Raw genomic sequence first — 17,949 nt, 5'->3', positions numbered from 1 at the left:
TCTGCCCCCAGCACGCAGGCAGCTTGTCCCTGCTTCCCACGGATGGAAATCACGAGGGCATGCCCTGGGAGCTTGTCAGAAATGCACAAGGTCAGCCCCCCCTCGCCCTGCCCCCGCAAAGGGCAGACTCGACCACGTTTTCACCGGATCCTGGGAGCCTGAACTGAACTGTTACGGGCAAGAATGCTACGGGGCTCCCGTCTTGAGATGAACAGGTAAGAGCTGTGGCAGGTCTGAGAGTTCCGGGAGGGGTGAGGGCACTGCTGAAGAGACAGGATGCCCTCTCCTTGATGGCAGCCGGGAGCCCTGGGGGTCCCCGGGGAGGGCGGGGGTGGGGGGGAAGCGTGTCCAAGACCCCCATCTGGCGGCACAGGGACACAGGCTCGCCTCTTCCCTCCGCTCGCCCGCCAGCCGCCTCGGCGAGCAGCCCCTCGGTCCCCACTCCGGCCCGTCACGGGGACAGCTCCTTCCTCCTCGGTGGCTCAGGCTGCGGCCGATCCAACCTTGGCCTCGGGGACCGCTCAGGTCCCTCCCCCGGCACCCCGAGTCCCTGAGACTGACTGAGGGACAGTTTTCAATGGCTGCCAACACCATCTCGACCTTGGCAGTCACTGACCCCCTTCGAACAGGTGCTGCCGTCCCCGGCAGGCCTGTGGTCCCCCAAGGGCGTGTCTCACAGAGCACCTGTGTCCCGCACAGGTGAGGCAGCACGGGCTGGGGGGGGGGGGAGGGGGGGCGAGCCGGGGCCTCTGCGGGGAGGGCTGGGAGGGGGTCAGGATGGAAAGGCCCAGTCCGGCGTTCGGGAACGAAACTGGTTCAGTCGTGCGACCTCCACACGGACGCAAATCCAGCTCCAGAGAGCCGGGTCCCAGCCGGTCCAGCCTGAGGCTTGGGGTTCATTCAGAAAAGGAGGGCAGGCCCCGATCCCTGGGCCCCCCAGTTCCCCCGGCAAAGCCACTGGAGCCAAGGCCCCCGTCCCCAGGCCTGCCCCTCAGCCCCCACTCATCCCGCAGGCCGCCAAGGGCGGCTCCAGCGGCCTCTCCAGCTTCAAGCAGGGCCCGACGGCTGTGGAAGGCCTCCAGCTCGGCTCATTATCGGAATTTAATCTGGATTCCGAGAGATCAAGAGGACTTGGTGGAAAGTGGCTGCCACGAGGGGAGAGACGCTGAGGCTAACCCAAAGCCAGCTAATCCCCGGCACCCCGGGGCCTCCCTGGAGCCCCGGCAGAGGCTCGCCAGGGAGCCAGATGGCCCAGCTCCACGCAGCTGGGCGGCTGGTGGCAGCAAAGCCACAGACCCCTCAGCAGAGGGGGCAGGCTGGCCACACGGCGGGGTGGCAGGGGCAGGACCTGGGCTCCTCTGGGGATCAGCTCTTGAAGACGATGCGTGTCCCCAACCCCACCCCACCGGCAGAGCTGGGGAAACGCCAACAGGGGCCCCGCCTCCACACGAGCTCAGGCCTTCATCGCCATCAGAGACCGCGAAGCTAAGAGATTCGGCGGGGGGGGGGTGGGGGGGGGGAGCAGTGCTGCAGCCAAAACCGGGAGCTCCCGTTTTCTTCCGAGGGGTCTCTCTGTGTCACCCTGTGACAACGGTGATCGTAGTGAAGAAGGTGGTGATGGTGGTGGTAGTAGTGATGATCTAAACCCAGTGACCCTTTATTGAGCACTTACTATGTTCTAAATAAGTATGTCGGGGCGCCTGGGTGGCTCAGTCGGTTAAGCGTCCGACGTTGGCTCAGGTCATGATCTCGCGGTTCGTGGGTTCGAGCCCCGTGTCGGGCTCGGTGCTGACAGCTCGGACCCTGGAGCTGGCTTCAGATTCTGTGTCTCCCCCTCTCTCTCTGCCCCTCCCCCACTCACGCTCTATCTCCCTCTGTCTCAAAAATAAATTAAATAAATAAATAAATAAGCATGTTAACCCACTTTATCCTCACCACACCCCTGGGAGGTAGATGCAATTACTATCCCCATTGTACAGAGGAAGAAACTGAGGCCCCAAGGGTTACTGGTAGATAGTGTTGGTATTTGAACCCACACTCTTACTAGCCGGGCCATCCTACCTGGGGAATTACACAACAGAATCATTTTGCTTCTGTATTAAAAAAAAAAAAAAAAAAAAAAACGAAACAACCCACCCAGAAAAAGATATAAATAATTTAAAAAAAAATTTTTTTTTTTAACCTTTTAACTTCTGGAGAATGGAGCTCTCGTCTCCTTGTCTCAGGTACGGAGAGGAAATTTGGAAATCTGACGATAGCATTCCCTTTCCCCGCCTCCCCCCACCCCCGCCTCCCCACGCCTGTCACTCCACTCCCCGCCTATTTGGTACTTTGCACCTGTCGTGTTATCTCCTCTGCTGGACCGTGAGCTCCTAGCGGGCAGGGACGTGGGTCTGGTTACTCCCGCCGGCGCACGGCACACAGCAGGTACTCAAACGTTTGCTGATAAGGGGCTTGGTCTCCCAGCAAGCCAAGCGCCCCCAGAGTCGGGGACCCAAAGCAAGACTCATAGCCTCACAGATCGCCTGTGGCCAAGCTGCTCATCGGGGGCAACCTGCCACGCCCACCCTGGCCCCCTGCTAGAGAGCCACGGACAGCCGTCCCACCCATCCCCCATCCAACCACAGTGACGTGGGCCTTCTCCCCTCCCCTGGGACCTCTGGAGCCACTCCACGGAGCTAAGCCAGGGTCGAGGGGGCAGCGGCCTCAATCCGGGATGGGACAGGTGCCCACGGTGCCAGCAGGTCGAGACAGGCAGAGAGGGGAGCAGCTGCTGGCAGCCGGGGGGACGGGAGGCCAGGGTTCGTGTTCCATTAAGCGAGGACTGAGTGGCTCACCCTGCCCGGGCAGCATCTCGTCCCTCTGTCCTCCCCACGACCCACGCTTGTCCCTCACTTAGGACCACGGCCTTTGCAGTTCCCCTGAGACACTCTCCCCGCTCTCTCCCACTCCCCGTGGCCAGATCCTTCCTGTCACTCGAACATCCCCAGCTCAGCAAGGCCATCAATGACCACTAGCACTCTGCCAGGCCACGTGGCCCGTTTGTTTCCCATCCACCTTCTCTACCCCGTCGCGGGGAGGACTGTATCCGCTCAAGTCCTCCCCCCGGGACCTAGGAGTGTGACCTTGTTTGGAAAGGGGGTCTTTGCAGACCCTCCGTGGAGTAAGATGAGGTCATACTGGAGGAAGGCGGGCCCCTAATTCGAGATGACTGGTTTCCTTCTGAGAGAGAGACACACACACAGTGTCACGTGAAGGAGCAGAGCCACGTGGCAACAGGGTAGAGGGAACGGACGCAGCTGGAAGCCAAGGGCACCGACAGTGGAGAGCCACCCCCGGAAGCTGGCAGAGGTGGGAAGGGCCCCCCACCACCTCCCAAAGGCTTCCGAGGGAGCACGGCCCTGCCTTGACTTCAGACGTCCAGCCTCCGGCACTGAGCACTTCTCTACTGTCCTCGCAGTACTCCGTCAGGACGCCCCAGAAACCTAGGTCACTCCTCAGCCACCATTCAGATGGGCCCTGCCCTCGTGATCTGAGCTCGCTCGTCCCCACGGTCCAGTTCTGAGGCCGGCACCTGGACGCTCAAGGCGGTGGAAGCAACAAATCGCTGGGCTCACGCGTCTCTGTCCAAGTGCAGGGGCCTCGCACCTCCATGAAGGAGGTCCCGTGCCCGTCAAGCCGGGCTTGCCGCTCTCAGCCCCCAGCGTCCCCCAGCAGCGCAGGGACCGGCGGGTGACGACACCCCTGGCACCAAGCCCGGCACCGGAGGGTGCGAGCCGGCAGTGCTGGAGCAGGTTCCCGCTCACGAGAAGGGGCGGCATCCCGGCCAGAACCCCGGGGGACCGGCAGCCAGGGAAGGGCCACCGCGCTCCTGCACGGGGACCGGAGAAAGAGCAGCACAGATGACAGCCGCCAACCCTCGCGGATGCGTTCGGCCAGACCCACTCGGAGCAGCCACACTCCGGAGGTTAAGCCTCTTGATGGAGATTTCTGAGGCAGGTGTGGGGGGCCTGCCAGGGGGTCTGGGGAGCGAGCCGGGCTCACTCGGGTTTCTGCACAAGGGGGCAACGGAACGCTATCGACCAACGGCCTCTGCCTCGCCTCCAGCTCATCAGCCTTCACGAGAAAAGTCAAACATCTGGTTTTGTTCAAGAGTCCTGGGGCAATCTGTGAGCGAACAGAGCAAACGTGTGTCGCACCCCCAGAATGAACTCCACGCTTCTTCCTATGAGTCTGGGGGCCAGGGCACAGGCCGTCAGGGTTACCTGGGGCACCTGAGCGTCCACAGTCAGATTCGGAGGCGACTGCCAGGACCGGGTGCCAGCTCCCCCACGCCACACCACGTCCCTTTCTGGTACCGTCCCCTCCAGGACGGCGTGTAGGGCACTGCGTCCCAGTGGGGGCTCTAAAGTGCAAATTTCGTCCACACTGAGATACCCCTTGTCGCCCGTCAGACTGACAGAGACCAAACAGTTCGATGAGAGACGGCGTCCTGAGCGCTTGGGAAACAGGCCTCCTCTCCTACATGGTTGGTATAAACGGACATGACCTCCAAGGACAGCCGTTCAGCAAAACCTATCAGTTGCCGATGCGTGTACCCTCGGACCGCACAAGTCTGTTTCTAGAGCCGTATCCGACAGACACGACGGACGTGAAATAATGCGTCCCTGAAAAAAACGTGTCGTCCGCCTGTAACACAGAGAGGTGGGGAACCCGCCACGCACATGCAGGAAACTGGCTAAGTCCCTCACGGCATGGTGACAGAGAGAAAAAGGACGTTCTGTGTGAACCCACCCGGGATCGCCCAAGGCTTGCTGTGAGGCGAAGAAAGCAAGGTGCAGGAGGGAGAATATGAAGAGACGCCCCCTGGAAAGACACACATTCGCACACGTGTTTGCGGATTCAAGGAAGCTCACAGCACTGAACTTGAGGCTGCCTGAGAGACGGGCCCCTGGGACTCAGAGCTGGGCGGGAGCTTCAACGTTCACATTCGTTGCTTTTCTCGCGTCTGAATTTTATGACATCCGCGCGTCTCAGCTACTCAAACCTGTATCTTCAAAAGAAACACTTTCTGTATACCCCCCCGGCTCAAGCCCTAATTTGGCCACTTTCTCTCTGGGTGGTGGGGGGAAATGGCACACCCTTTGCTCTCAGCTCTTAATTCTCCCCACGTCACTGAGGAGTCCCCATCCCGGAGGGCTACGATGCACGCGGAATGAGGTTACACATGCAAACCAGTGGAAGTAAGAAAGAAGAGTTCGGTTTTCTTAGTGTGTAAGACGACCCCTAACATGGCGGTGCTTGGGGAGGTGGTGATGGTTCCCAGGTCCCTAGTGTGGTGACAGGTCCCCATTCCCGCTGCACATGCGAATAAGGGCTGTCCCTCAGGAGGCGCCATGAATTCCTCCATTAGTTACTGACGAAATGGCATCGAGCGATGATAAAAGACGATAGAAGTCTGCCAGCCTGAGACATCTTGAAAGCCAACCGCTGGGTGTCACCGCCTGGGTCACATCCACCTCGGGAGCCCATTATGTCCTTGTTCGACGCTCCAGCCCATCTCTCAGCCTTCTTACCCCCCGGGAGACCTCAAAACTAAATCAATGCAAGATTTTGGTTCCTGACTTCGTGATTCTCCGAAGTCTCAGGTCTCTCTCTGCCTGGTTACTCAGGTTCTGCTCCCCTACCATTTTATTACAAACGGCCACCTTCACTGCTTGCCTGACATCATGGGCTGGGGTTCGCAGTGAGGCACAGGGTAGGCCTCCCCCCAAAATGTTTCTCCCTCTTCCCTACCCCCGTCCCCTCGGTGCCCGTGAACGCATGCCAGACCCAGACCCCCCATAAATACCCACGTGGCTCACCTGGCTGTCTCCGATTCCTAACTCAATTTGCTGACAGGGGCTAGTTTTAAGACACGGCGACATACACCATAAACTTTCTTGAAAAAATGCGTTCCGTGGAGGGGGCCTGGCACACGGCTGGTGACCCGTGACGGAAGCAGCCGCGACTGCCCCCTGCCCCAAACTGGCCCCGTCCCCTGGCCGCCACCTCCCGGGGACCCGTCACAGCACCCACCTGCCCAAGTGCTCCTGAAGCACCTGGTAAACGCTGATCCGGAACGTCTCATTATCGAAGCGTTCCCGGATGTAGTCCTTGTAGATGCGGAATTCGGCTGCGGTCACGGCTTCCCCTTCTGGGATCTTGGAAAGATCAAACCGGAACTCCCGGTGGTGGTAACGTGGGTGGAAGAACTCTTTGTCGTGCTCCACTACAAAGGAAGAAAGCACACGGGCACCGAAAGCTCGTTAGTAGCTGGCTCTCATGCTCGTGGCTCAGCGTCCCAGCCGGCCCACTGCCGGGCCCCCCAGGTGCCACCTGCCCGTTCCCGCTGACCTGGTGCAGCCGGGGTGGGGGTGGGGGTGGGGTCGCAGCCACAGACCCTATGGTCGCCTTGAGCGACAGCAACGACTCTCCATCAACCCGCTGGGGAGAGTGGGGCACAGACCCAGCCGTCCCAGGGACCCTGGACAGACTCGGGTTCACGGGAGCTCAGGCTTGCGTTCAAATCCGGGCTCTGCCGCTAAGGAGCTGGCCTGCACGAGGTACCAAGTCATCTCTCTGGACCTCGATTTCCTCATCTAAAAATAAGGACAATAGTCCTCCTTCGGGGGTTGTTGTGACAGTTAAGTAACCGAATTCTCATAAGCAGGAGTGTTTATTTTTTGGGGGGGGGGTTGTTAATGTCTATTTATATTTGAGAGAAAGAGTGCACGTGAGTATGCGAGCAGGGGGAGGGAGGAGGGGCAGAGAGAGACAGAGACAGAATCGGAAGCAGGCTCCAGGCTCCGAGCTGTCAGCACAGAGCCCGACGCGGGGCTCGAACCCACGAGATCGTGACCTGAGCCCAAGTCAGATCCTGAAGCGACTGAGCCACCCAGGCGCCCCACCCCAGATGTTTCTAACGGCCACCAGGGTTTACAACCACAGCCTTAGAGTGAAAGCAGAAAAAAGAGGTGAACGGCAAGGTCAGGGGACGTGGCTTTTGAAAATGGCTTCTGGATAACGTAAGGCAAAGGCCTCAGTGCTTCTGCTTTATTCTGGTGGTGATCCTAGCCTCGGGTATGACACCCACTGCATCGATAATAACGCCCCAATGATACAAGCCCAAAATGGGTGTTTCTGGGAGTGGACCTGTGATTCCCAAGTGCACGCATCCTCTGGTCCAAAATGGAACAGGGGAGGGGTGGGGAGAGACCAGACAGGCAGGGAAAATAGTGGAACCAGCTTGGCCAGAAGAGGGGAGAAACACGCCAGCTTCATCTAGAGCTTTGGGTTAATGAACTCTAGAAGCTCTCAGGCTGGGTCAGGGCTACCCCGGCTGCGAGCAGGACGTGAGCGCCTTTGAGGAAGAAGGTCCCCAACAGTGGCAGCCCAAAGGCCCTTCCTACAGATCTCCATTAAAAAAAAAATCTGTTTTAAACCTTAATAGTAGTTCTAAAAGATACTGCGATGGGGGCAGGGGTGGGAGCAGCCCTCAAGGCCAGGGGACTCTGGCTGGGCACAGGAGCGACCCTGTCACTGGAGAGATCTCGGGAAGGTGACCCCTGCACGGCAGGTGCTGGAATCTTGGGCCACATGTGCAGAGCTGGCCACAGGAATGACCTCTCCAGAAACCACTGGATCTGTAGAACATTTCCTTTCTGACCCGGTCTACGGGCAAGGCTGAGCTGGGTGGCAAACAATGGTGATGGGCACGCGTCACCAGTCCCCCAACTCTGATCTATGCGGAAGTGGGGAGGGAGGGGTCTTTGTGGTAGCTTCTAGGAAGTACAGCCCACTGGGGACCACGGAGCTTCGGGAGGGGGCACGGCAAAGACCCTCGACTCTGTCACTGGGGAAATGCCCGGGGCCGGTCCTCTGTCATCCTTCTAGCTCATTCAACCTTCAGGTCACCCAAGGAGGTGGGCACAATGCCACACTGGCAGGAAAGGCACCTGAGACCCAAGAGGTGTGGGGTGGCCTGCCCGGGGCCAAAGAGCCGGGACTCGAACCCAGGCCCCACCAAATCCCAGCCACGCATCTCAGTGGCTGAGCCAACAGCCCCGCAAGACCAATTCCTGTGCCTGTTGTCAGAACATTCTCATTGCGTGACAGCACGCGTCCGGAACGCGCTCGAACCGTGTGTGCAGTTCTGCACACGGTCAAGGTGAACCTCCCCACGGAGCTCCTCCCAGATCGACAGAGCATCACCCCCCAGCACCCCTCTGCTCTCCCCAACTTCTCAAGCCACAGGCTGGTTTTGCTTGTTTTTGAATATCATAAACAGGGATTCACACGGTACATATTCTTTTGTACTCGCCTTTTTTTTTTTTTTTTTAATTTATTTTTGAGAAACAGAGAGAGAGCACAAGCAGAAGAGGGGCAGAGAGAAAGGGAGACACAGAACCGGAAGCAGGCTCCAGGCTCTGAGCTGTCAGCACAGAGCCCGACACAGGGCTCGAACTCACGAACCGTGAGATCACGACCTGAGCCGAAGTCGGACGCTCAACCGACTGAGCCACCCAGGTGCCCCTCTATCTTTTTTTTTTTTTTAAAGCTTGTTTATTTATTTTGAGAGAGAGAGACAGAATGCGAGTGGGGGAGAGGCAGAGAGAGAGAGAGAGAGAGAGAGAGAGGGAGACACAGAATCCGAAGCAGGCTCCAGGCTCCGAGCTGTCAGCACAGAGCCCGACGCGGGCCTCGAACCCACGAACCGCGAGATCATGACCTGAGCCGAAGTCAGACGCTCAACCGACTGAGCCACCCAGGCGCCCCTGAAATGTTCCCTTACACAGTCCTATTTAAGTCCCATGCGGCTGTAGAATATGAGAGAGGCATTCCACAGCCCCCCTCCCTCCCCCCATGCCGACAGACTGCACAGATAAAGTCTCCATTTCCAACCATCGGCCTCTGTCCTCCCCCAGAGAACGTGGGTGCAGAACCCCCAGCTTGTAGCAAAGATGCCTGAAGAACCCAGAAGCACACACACACAAAAAAAGCAGTATTCACGAAGCACCAGCTCTGGGCACTTTCCAGCATCATCTGATCGACTCTGGTGAGGCAGGATGGATCCCCATTTTACAGATGAGGAACCGGAGGCTCGGGGACTTGCCCAAGACTACAAGTGAAGTGAAGTGAGTGGCTGGCCTCCGGAAGCCCACTCTGGAACCACGTGAGCTCAGCTCAAATCTCAGCTGTGTCTATCAGCTGTGTGGTCTTGACCGCGTTCCCTAACCTCTGCATGCCTCCCCTTGCCCCGGGGATAATAATGAGAACGGCCCTTCCTCGCTGAGCTGTCCAGAGTCAGCACCTAACAGCAATGCTGGGCACACGGAACCAATTCACGTCCTGGGCCTCTCAAACAATGAGCCGAGGGAACGACGGTCGGTGCAGAAGAAGCCTTATGCGCGTGTGGGTACCTGACAACCGTATTTGAAAAAGAGTGCGGTTAGACCGGACACTAAAGACATGTGCGAATAAGCATGACACGAACACAGGTGCCATCACTAAAGTCACCCCCAAACAAGGAGAGAAAAGACTGATGCATAATCACAAAGCTCAATCTAGGCAGCAGGTGCACACAAAACCTTTTAAACGTCTAAGATAAAAATGCATCTTACCTGTGAAGACAGTGAAGCGATCAGGGTTATACGGTTTCTTTTGTTAAAACGATACAGGCACCGAGCGTCCGGCTACATTTGTTGCAAACATTTGCAGGCCCTTTCGGGCGGCTTTCTGAGCAAATTGCCCTCACTAATTATTTCAGGGCAATGAGCAGCATAAACCACATGGACCTCCTGTGCTTCCTAAGACCACGGCATCATGGGTTTTAGAAATAACTTTGTGATTTATCAAAGAAAGAAGTCATTCCCCCCCCCCAAAAAAAAGAGCAGTTAATAATTCAAAGTCCAAACCAAACTCCCAATCTCGCATTTCCAAGGCTTCCATTTTACACAGCAGTCACCCCACAGCACAGAATCTACACCATTTCGATCTCAGGGGTCAAGACGGTTCAGCTCTCACCACGAAAGCAGAGAAATGCATGTACTTTGAGGGAGTAAATACGTCTTCACATTTCCTTGTCACGTCACCATTCTTGATTACCCAAGACCTGGGTTTTGAAATAACTGCCTAGAGTTGTTATCTCCCTCTGTCCATACAGAAAAGCTTTCCAAAGGGAACCCAGAGCCTAGGAATCTAGCTTTTTCTGCACTGACCTCTGCACTCCAGCACCCCACCGGCTAAGAGAGCTCCCGGGCATTAACGAAGACTTTCATCTTCCAAACATGAAAAGGGCCCAGATCTCCGAGACCAAGAGAGAAGTCCAAAGAAAACAGATTCCGGGAAACACCGTTCCCCAAAGCCGATTTTCGTGTCCTTTTACAAAAGGCTGGAATTAATAACCCCCACGCTGGTCCTGGGAGGGGTAATTCTGGGTGGGAGAATGTCAGTGTTTATGGACATTTATCTGTTTAGCAGAGGCAGGTGGGAACAGGAAGCCACCCGCCCGGGCGTCCCTTCTCACCACCCGCTGACACGTCAGGGAACACCTCTGCCCCATGCAGGTGACCACGGTCGCGACACCCGACACGCAGACTCACGCAGCTGGCTGGGTGCTTACCCTTCTGCGTCTGCGTCCTTCACTCAGCCTCCCCCCGTGTGGCTGTGTGTAGTCATGGGTCATTCGTCTGCACTGCTGTATCGAACCCCGTTGTGGGTACAGGCCCCCGTCTCCTCTTTGAGGGTAGTTTCCAGTCTGGGGCTGTTACACACCCTGCTTTGAGGAACATCCTGGTACGTGCCTTTTGGCGAACACGTTTCTGTTGGGGAAACACTCTGACACAGGACAGCAGGTCAGCGGGCAGGTAATCGCTGGTCTTGGGTAGATGCACCTGACTGTTCCCATGTCAAGAATGTGGGGGTAACGGCAACGGGGCCAAATGAGACACAGCCCCCAGAGGAACAGTTCGTTTTAGTTTCTGTTCGTAAACCCCAGTGCATTTGTTTACGTATGAGGGAGTTCTTCACATGGAAGACGGTGAATCCAGTCTTGAGGAAGGATGGGGACAAGCAGCCCCAGAGGACAGGGAAGGGCACCGCGGCAGAGGAGACAGACTGGTCCAAAGGTCTCCAGTTCCGAGCCTCTTTAATAAAGATGACGCTCCGGGAGGCAAGAGAACCAATCAAGAGTCCGCAATATAACCAGAAGCTAGAAATGACTTTTCAAGGACGCTTGACTGCTCGAGATCCCATGTGTCAGAAACCTCCCCCATCCTGACTTGACTCTAAAACTTCCAACCCAGGCTCCTTTCCTTCCTACAGGGATACACTTCACCCGGAAGGTTCTGTCACACGTCCAGAACTCCCTGGAGCTGACTGTTACCAAGGCAGCTGTCGGAAGGCAACCGGTGGCCCGGAAGCCTTGGGCATGTCAACTTCCAGGATGGCTCCACATTCATTCGAAGATTTACCCGGCGAGGTGATGGAGTCTGAAAAGCTGCCCAAGGCACGCCAGAAATCGGGAGCTCTAGAAAGTGGAACAGGCGTACCCGACTACTCCCAGAGGAAAAGGTTCTCTTAGTAACACGACGGTTGGCACTCGGCTGTGCAACTGTTCCAGAAGAAGACAGGGTGCTGTCCGGAACGCACAGTAAAGGAATAGCACGCAAAAGCGTAAAATGATACAGGCTTCCAGGAAAACAGCTCCGCGTCTCCTCGCACCCCAATGCACTCGCTCAACAAATGCTCCTTGACCACCCCAGCGGGGTGTGGGAGAGCGCTCCATCGTCCTGAGATTCGAGAAACACCGATAAAAGCCCAGTTAGGTCGAAGCTCTGTCCCCTGCCTAATCCCTGAGCTAGGTAATGCCTATCACTTTTTAAATTTTATGTTTAATATTTAGTACTAAAAACAGTAAGTAATACATTAATATTAATTATTATATTTATTTATAGATTGTGTTATTTCATTGTAATTCAATGTAATTTAATATTAATCATTTAATATTTTAAAATATACATAAGATTCACCATCTTTTAAAAAAAATTTTTTTTTTAAATTTTTTTTTTTCTCAACGTTTTTATTTATTTTTGGGACAGAGAGAGACAGAGCATGAACGGGGGAGGGGCAGAGAGAGAGGGAGACACAGAATCCGAAACAGGCTCCAGGCTCCGAGCCATCAGCCCAGAGCCTGACGCGGGGCTCGAACTCATGGACCGCGAGATCGTGACCTGGCTGAAGTCGGACGCTCAACCGACTGCGCCACCCAGGCGCCCCTAAAAAAATTTTTTTAATGTTTATTTCGTTTTGAGGCAGAGAGAGACACAGCAATGAACGGGGGAGGGGCAGAGAGAGAGGGAGACACAGAATCAGAAGCGGGCTCCAGGCTCTGAGCTGTCAGCCCAGAGCCCGACGCGGGGCTCGAACTCACGGACCGCGAGATCGTGACCTGAGCAGAAACCAAGAGTCGGACGCTTAACTGACTGACCACCCAGGAGCCTCGGTAACTACATTTTTCATTTTTCGAGGGACTGTCGTACCGTTTTCCACGGAGCCTGCATCGTCCTACCGTCCCACCAACCGTACTCAAGGGCTCCGGTCTCTGCAGGTCCTCGCCAGGAAGGGTCGACTTGTTGTCTTCTGGCGTTCCGTTTTGACAGCAGCCAGGCGGATGGCAGCGGGGTGGACGGCCACGAGTACACAGGCCCTCCCGCGGGCCTGGATGGCGCGTCACAGGGGTCACACACAGGATCTCACGGGACCCTTATCGAAGCCCTACTCAGCGGCAGGCACGTGAATCAGGTCCGTTCTACAGATGAAGACGATAAGGCTCAGAGAGGTCAAGTCGCTTCCCCAGAGCCACACAGCCGGTCCGAACACCCACTTGGTGCCCGCGTCACCGGCCGCAGGACCCCCTCCCTGACGCTGGACACGGCCACCGCCCGCCCAGCTGCGGAGATCATCAGGTAAGGACACAGCTCGGAAGCACAGCAAGTTCGCCACATCCGCCTCCTTACACGCTAAGCTCGGCGAGTGAAGACCGCATCCCACTCGGGTCCCTCTCCAGTTTGCAAGTTCGGCTCCTGCCCAAGGCCAGGGCCGCCCCCGAGAGAGGCCGACAGCTCCAAGACTGGCCCGTCTCCCCATCGTCCCTCCCTAGCCCCCTGCCTGGCGGAGGGCACACAAGCAGCATTGTCTCCCCGCCCCCCAAAAACCGCTGTTTCAACTCTCGAACTTTCCACCAAATACTTGGGCTGCCGAGGAGACCACCTGGGGTCCCAGCGCCGGGCGCTCCGAGAGGGTCTTTGGAGACACTGCCTCCTTGTTAGATGCCCCGAGACCCAGGCGCGGAGGCGAGGCCGCTGGCAGGCCAGGCATTTGTCATCGTGCGCGGCACAGATGTGGGGTGGGGGTGGGGCAGGGGAATTACTGTACCGCAAGATTAAACACTTCAATGTCAACATGCGCTCAGTGTTGCTCGAACAATGTTATCATTGTGAATTGAATGGACCAAAGGGTTTAGGGGATGGGGCGGGGAGAGGGAGAAAAGATGGGTTTAATTATCTCTAGGGCTGAAGCCAGTTATTTGCCTAAAAAGACCCAGACGCTGGTGGAGCTGGAAAGAAAAATGGGCTGTAAGCACATGTCGAGCCTTCTGCCGCAAACCCAGGCGGCCAGCCCTCATTCGTGGGCGCCCCAGCTCCGCGGAGGGAGGCAGCCAGCCCCCCGGGGGTCTCCGGGTCCCCAGATCCCATTCCTGGTCAATTGCGAGCGGAGGCACAGAATGGAAACCGTTCGCTGTTTTCGGCTCGACTGGTTATTCTCAACCGCGGTCATTCTGTCCTCCCCTCAACCCCACCAAGGGATATTGGGCAACGCTTGGATTCGTTTTTGTTTTGCCACAACTGACGGGGTATTTGCCACTGGCAGCTAGTGGGTGGAGGCCAGGGACATTGCTAAACATCCTGCAACGCACAGCACAGCCCCCCACCCCTTCAGGGAATGGTCCGGCCCCAACTGTCAATCATGCCAAGTTGAGACTCCCTTGGCAAACAGACAAACGACTCCTAAGAGAGGAACCCTGGGGTTTGGCCCCATCTGGGCTCTCAGCTAGGTGAGCGGGACCCCAGGCACCCTGGACCTCGGCTTTTCCCTGCAGAACGAGGGGACGGATTTCATCGGTCTCGCCCCCTCCCTGCACTCCCATCAGGGCCGTACCATGGAACGTTGCCAACGTTCTACCAGTTTTGACCTATAAGGGTTCAACCTCACACCTCTACACTTGACCTCTGTGTCTGTGCTTCCGATATGACTGCCACTAACCCACAGGTGTCTACGCGGAGCACCTTGACACGTGGCTGGTGCTGCTGGGACCCGAAGGCTTCCATTTATTCTAGCGCGATTCATCTGACTCTAAACGGCCACGTGAAGCTAGCGGCTCCCGTATCGGGCAGCACAGACGCAGAGCGTTTCCGTCCCGGAAGAAGGTTCTATTGGACAGCCATGCTTCGCCGTATCGGTGTGCTGGCTTCTTAAAGCACCAAGACGATGTGTAAAGCTCACTGCAAACCAGGGTCTGACACATGTTCTCGGAGGTACAAGAGGAGGTTTTTTTCCCCCAGCTCAAAGACACCCCCGTTGTGAAAAATGCCACGGAGACGGGGAGAGGTTAATCCTTGAGTTGTGTGCGAGGCCTGGGACGGAAGCTGGTGGCTCCGTGGCTCTGGGTTCTGTCTTTGCTCTAGGTCACCCTGGCACCCCAGCCCCTTCCCTCATGCAGAGCTGGGCTCGTCTCCATGGTCACAGCCCCACGGGGCTTAACATCCCTTATAACCTCCCCTCCCCCACCTGCCCCGTTCTTTCCCGCCTAGAACTGAACTGCTGATTATTTTGATGGGCCTGCTGACCTGTTTATTAACGGTCTCCTCTTCTAGGTTTTAACTCCAAGAGTATACACACTGAGCAACAGAACGTTAACAGGTTTCAACCGTGGAGCTGTACAATGGGAGAGCTCTAGAAATACTTAATTCTGGGCGCCTGGGCGGTTCAGTCGGTTAAGCGTCCGACTCGTGATTTTGGCTGAGGTCATGATCTCCCAGCTCATGGGATCGAGCCCCATGTCAGGCTCTGTGCTGACAGTGTGGAGCCTGCTTGGGATTCTCCCTCTTCCTCTCTCTCTTCTCCTCCCCCACTTACGCTCTCTTTCTTTCTCTCTGTCAAAAACCAATCAATCGATCAATCAATCGACCCTTCATCGGGTTGCTGTTGGCTCAAAATAGACCAGGGACTGGCCAACTCCATTGCGCTCCAGAATTACCAGGGAGCTCGTTAACACAGAGATCACTGGCATTTGTAAGAACCAGCATTCCTAACACATTCTCAGGAGATACCGGAGGTCTGGGGGCCCCACTTTAAGAACCGCAGGACAGAGGCTGTGTGTAGAATGCCACCACCCAGAGAGGTCCTGAACGATGTTAGCTGTCACTATTTGGTTGTTCTCCACTGTCGCATCTGCTCTGTCGCTTGCCTGACTCTTGGCAGGTTCTCCAGCATCTCAGTGAAGAGTCTTCAGAAACCTCCCCAGCCGGCACCCTCGCCTCACTCAGCTCAAGAGCAATAAATAACTGGGTCTGGGGAGGGGGGGGACACGGGTTCGAACACAGGCTCTGCCAACCACCGGCAGGGACACAGGACAAGTCAACCCATCTCTGGGAGGCTCAGCTTGCCCCTCTGTAAAATGGAGACATTAAGGGGCCTCCAGTTACGGGGCCTTTTGAGAATTCAAGGTCACAGAGGCAGGGGGTGGAGGGGGACACATGTGCCCTAACCACAGCAGCCCCCCACCCCCACCCAGGGCGGCCACTACTGGGGAGAGGAGCTGCTTTGGGACGGGAGGGAGCCTCTCCAGACCTTGCCCCAAAGCAGCCAAAGACTCCAGGGTCAGCTGGGCACATACAGCTGGCTTAAGGTATTTTAGAAGCAAATCAAATCAAATGAGAATTTATAATCCTTCCTGAGGTCTGGGCTCCATCAACCCAAACTCATTAGGCCCCCGCCGTGCAGGTGCAGCTAAGGAAGAGACTGGCTCCCATCTCCCTTTCAAAATAAAAGCTTCTCTAAAGCCCAGTACTTGGACCGAACCACAGAGCCATCCATGGTGATCGCTGCACACAGGATGGTGTAGGTGAGGTGTGCAAAGGCTGGACCGCACCAGGGCTGGGCAGTTTGCTGGAAGGCTGGACCGCACGGCGGGGAGGGAGGGTTGCTGGCACCGGCAATCTTCAGGAGCCACATCCGTTTGACATTCACATTTTCCGGGGTTTTTTTTTCTCCCAAGTTTATTTACTTATTTATTTTTAAGTAACCTCTACACCCAACGAGGGGCTGGACCTCACCAGCCCGAGATCAAGAGTCACATGCTCCACCCAGCCAGCCAAGTGCCTCGCTATTCACACTGTCAACAGGCCGAACTTGGATCCCCAAACTGAACCACGCCAAAACACCCTCAAGCTCACCCCGTTGTCCTTTGCACCTATTTCTGGTCACGGAAGGAGAATCCACGATCAAGAAGCCAAAGGATGGTTTTGAAATCTGTTGCACATCATCCGTAGAGGTGCAAACGACTTCCAGAGGGAGTCTCCCCAGCTTACATGAGCCGGTTCTACACGGGGACATCTTACAAATCACTGGAAAGGATCAGTAGCGATCGAAGAGAATTCCTGTACAATTAAATTTACGTAAAGTTTTAAAACCGGGGCGACGAACCCATGCCGTGGGAGGACCGGACAGGGGTCACCCCCCGGGGAGGAGCGCGAGGGGGTTCTGGGAGCTGATCGTGTTCTGCTTCTTGATTCGTGCACGGTTCTGCACACGGTTACACTTCCGTAAACAGTGTGCGTGGTAAAGGTTGGCTGGCTTCATCCATCTTCAATACAACACGAGTATTTATTACCGTATCTCCTCTATTGTAGGAGGTGTGATCAACTTAATGACGGCTCTTGGGGGAGAAGATACCAACACGTTGATCAATTTTATGACATTTTGGTTTCAGAAACGCCGATAATCAAAGAAATGGGGTATTATGTCTAAAGGACTCGATTGTAAAACATTTCTGTGGCTTCCTCCTGCCCTCGCAGATGACCTGCCCATTAGCAAGGCTCTTTACTAACCTGCTCTAAACCCATCTTTCGAGCCCGAGGAGCACTTCAGGATCAAGTTTAAGAGGGACGGCTCAAGAGCCGGACCTCCAAACTCAAATTCACTTCCTGGCTATGTATCCTGGGCCAGCTACTACACTCTGTGCTCAGTTTTCTGGTCTATAAAATAGGAAGATAATAACAGCCCCCACCTGAAATGGTTGTTAGGAGAAGTCATCAAGTTAATTTAGGTAAAGAGGATAAAGGATGCTTGGCACATAGTAAGCCCCTGACAAATGGTACCTACTTAGATTATTATTAGAATGGCTAACACGGGGGCGCCTGGGTGGCTCAGTCGGGTGAACATCCGACTTCAGCTCAGGTCGTGATCTCACGGTTCGTGGGTTCGAGCCCCACATCGGGCTCTGGGCTGACAGCTCAGAGCCTGGAGCCTGCTTCAGATTCTGTGTCTCCCTCTCTCTCTCTCTGCCCCTCCCCTGCTCATGCTCAGTCTCTCTCTCTCTCAAAAATGAATAAACTAAAAAAAAATTAAAAAAAAAAAGAGTGGCTAACACAGATATAACTAAATAGTAGACACACCCTCAATCCCCCAACCCAGTCACAAGGGACCAGAACCTGACTCCCAGCAACCTTACTCATGTAGCACGATCTACTATCTAGATCCAACTGATGCACGAGTACACATGTGATTCAAGCTGCCTCAGAGTCTCTCTGAGGTGCAGAGGTCTACCATACCATCAAGGACCCAAGT

At 55.8% G+C, this 17,949-nt stretch overlaps 1 protein-coding gene across 1 annotated transcript in view; it reads right to left on the bottom strand.

Annotated features, from left to right (window-relative positions):
• The window catches only part of BMP7 (bone morphogenetic protein 7), a 90,282-nt gene that overhangs the window by 51,279 nt on the left and 21,054 nt on the right, over positions 1-17,949 (bottom strand). Inside the window, exon 2 of the mRNA XM_047069492.1 lies at positions 6,079-6,271. Coding sequence (XP_046925448.1) covers positions 6,079-6,271 — 193 coding nt within the window. The remainder of the gene's footprint in view (positions 1-6,078; positions 6,272-17,949) is intronic.

Source organism: Lynx rufus, unplaced genomic scaffold, assembly GCF_022079265.1.
Source record: "Lynx rufus isolate CCGP_SWC_20201006 ecotype Redwood Valley unplaced genomic scaffold, mLynRuf1.p SCAF_8, whole genome shotgun sequence".
Classification (NCBI taxonomy): domain Eukaryota; kingdom Metazoa; phylum Chordata; class Mammalia; order Carnivora; family Felidae; genus Lynx; species Lynx rufus.
This window is presented reverse-complemented; position numbering and strand designations above follow the sequence as displayed.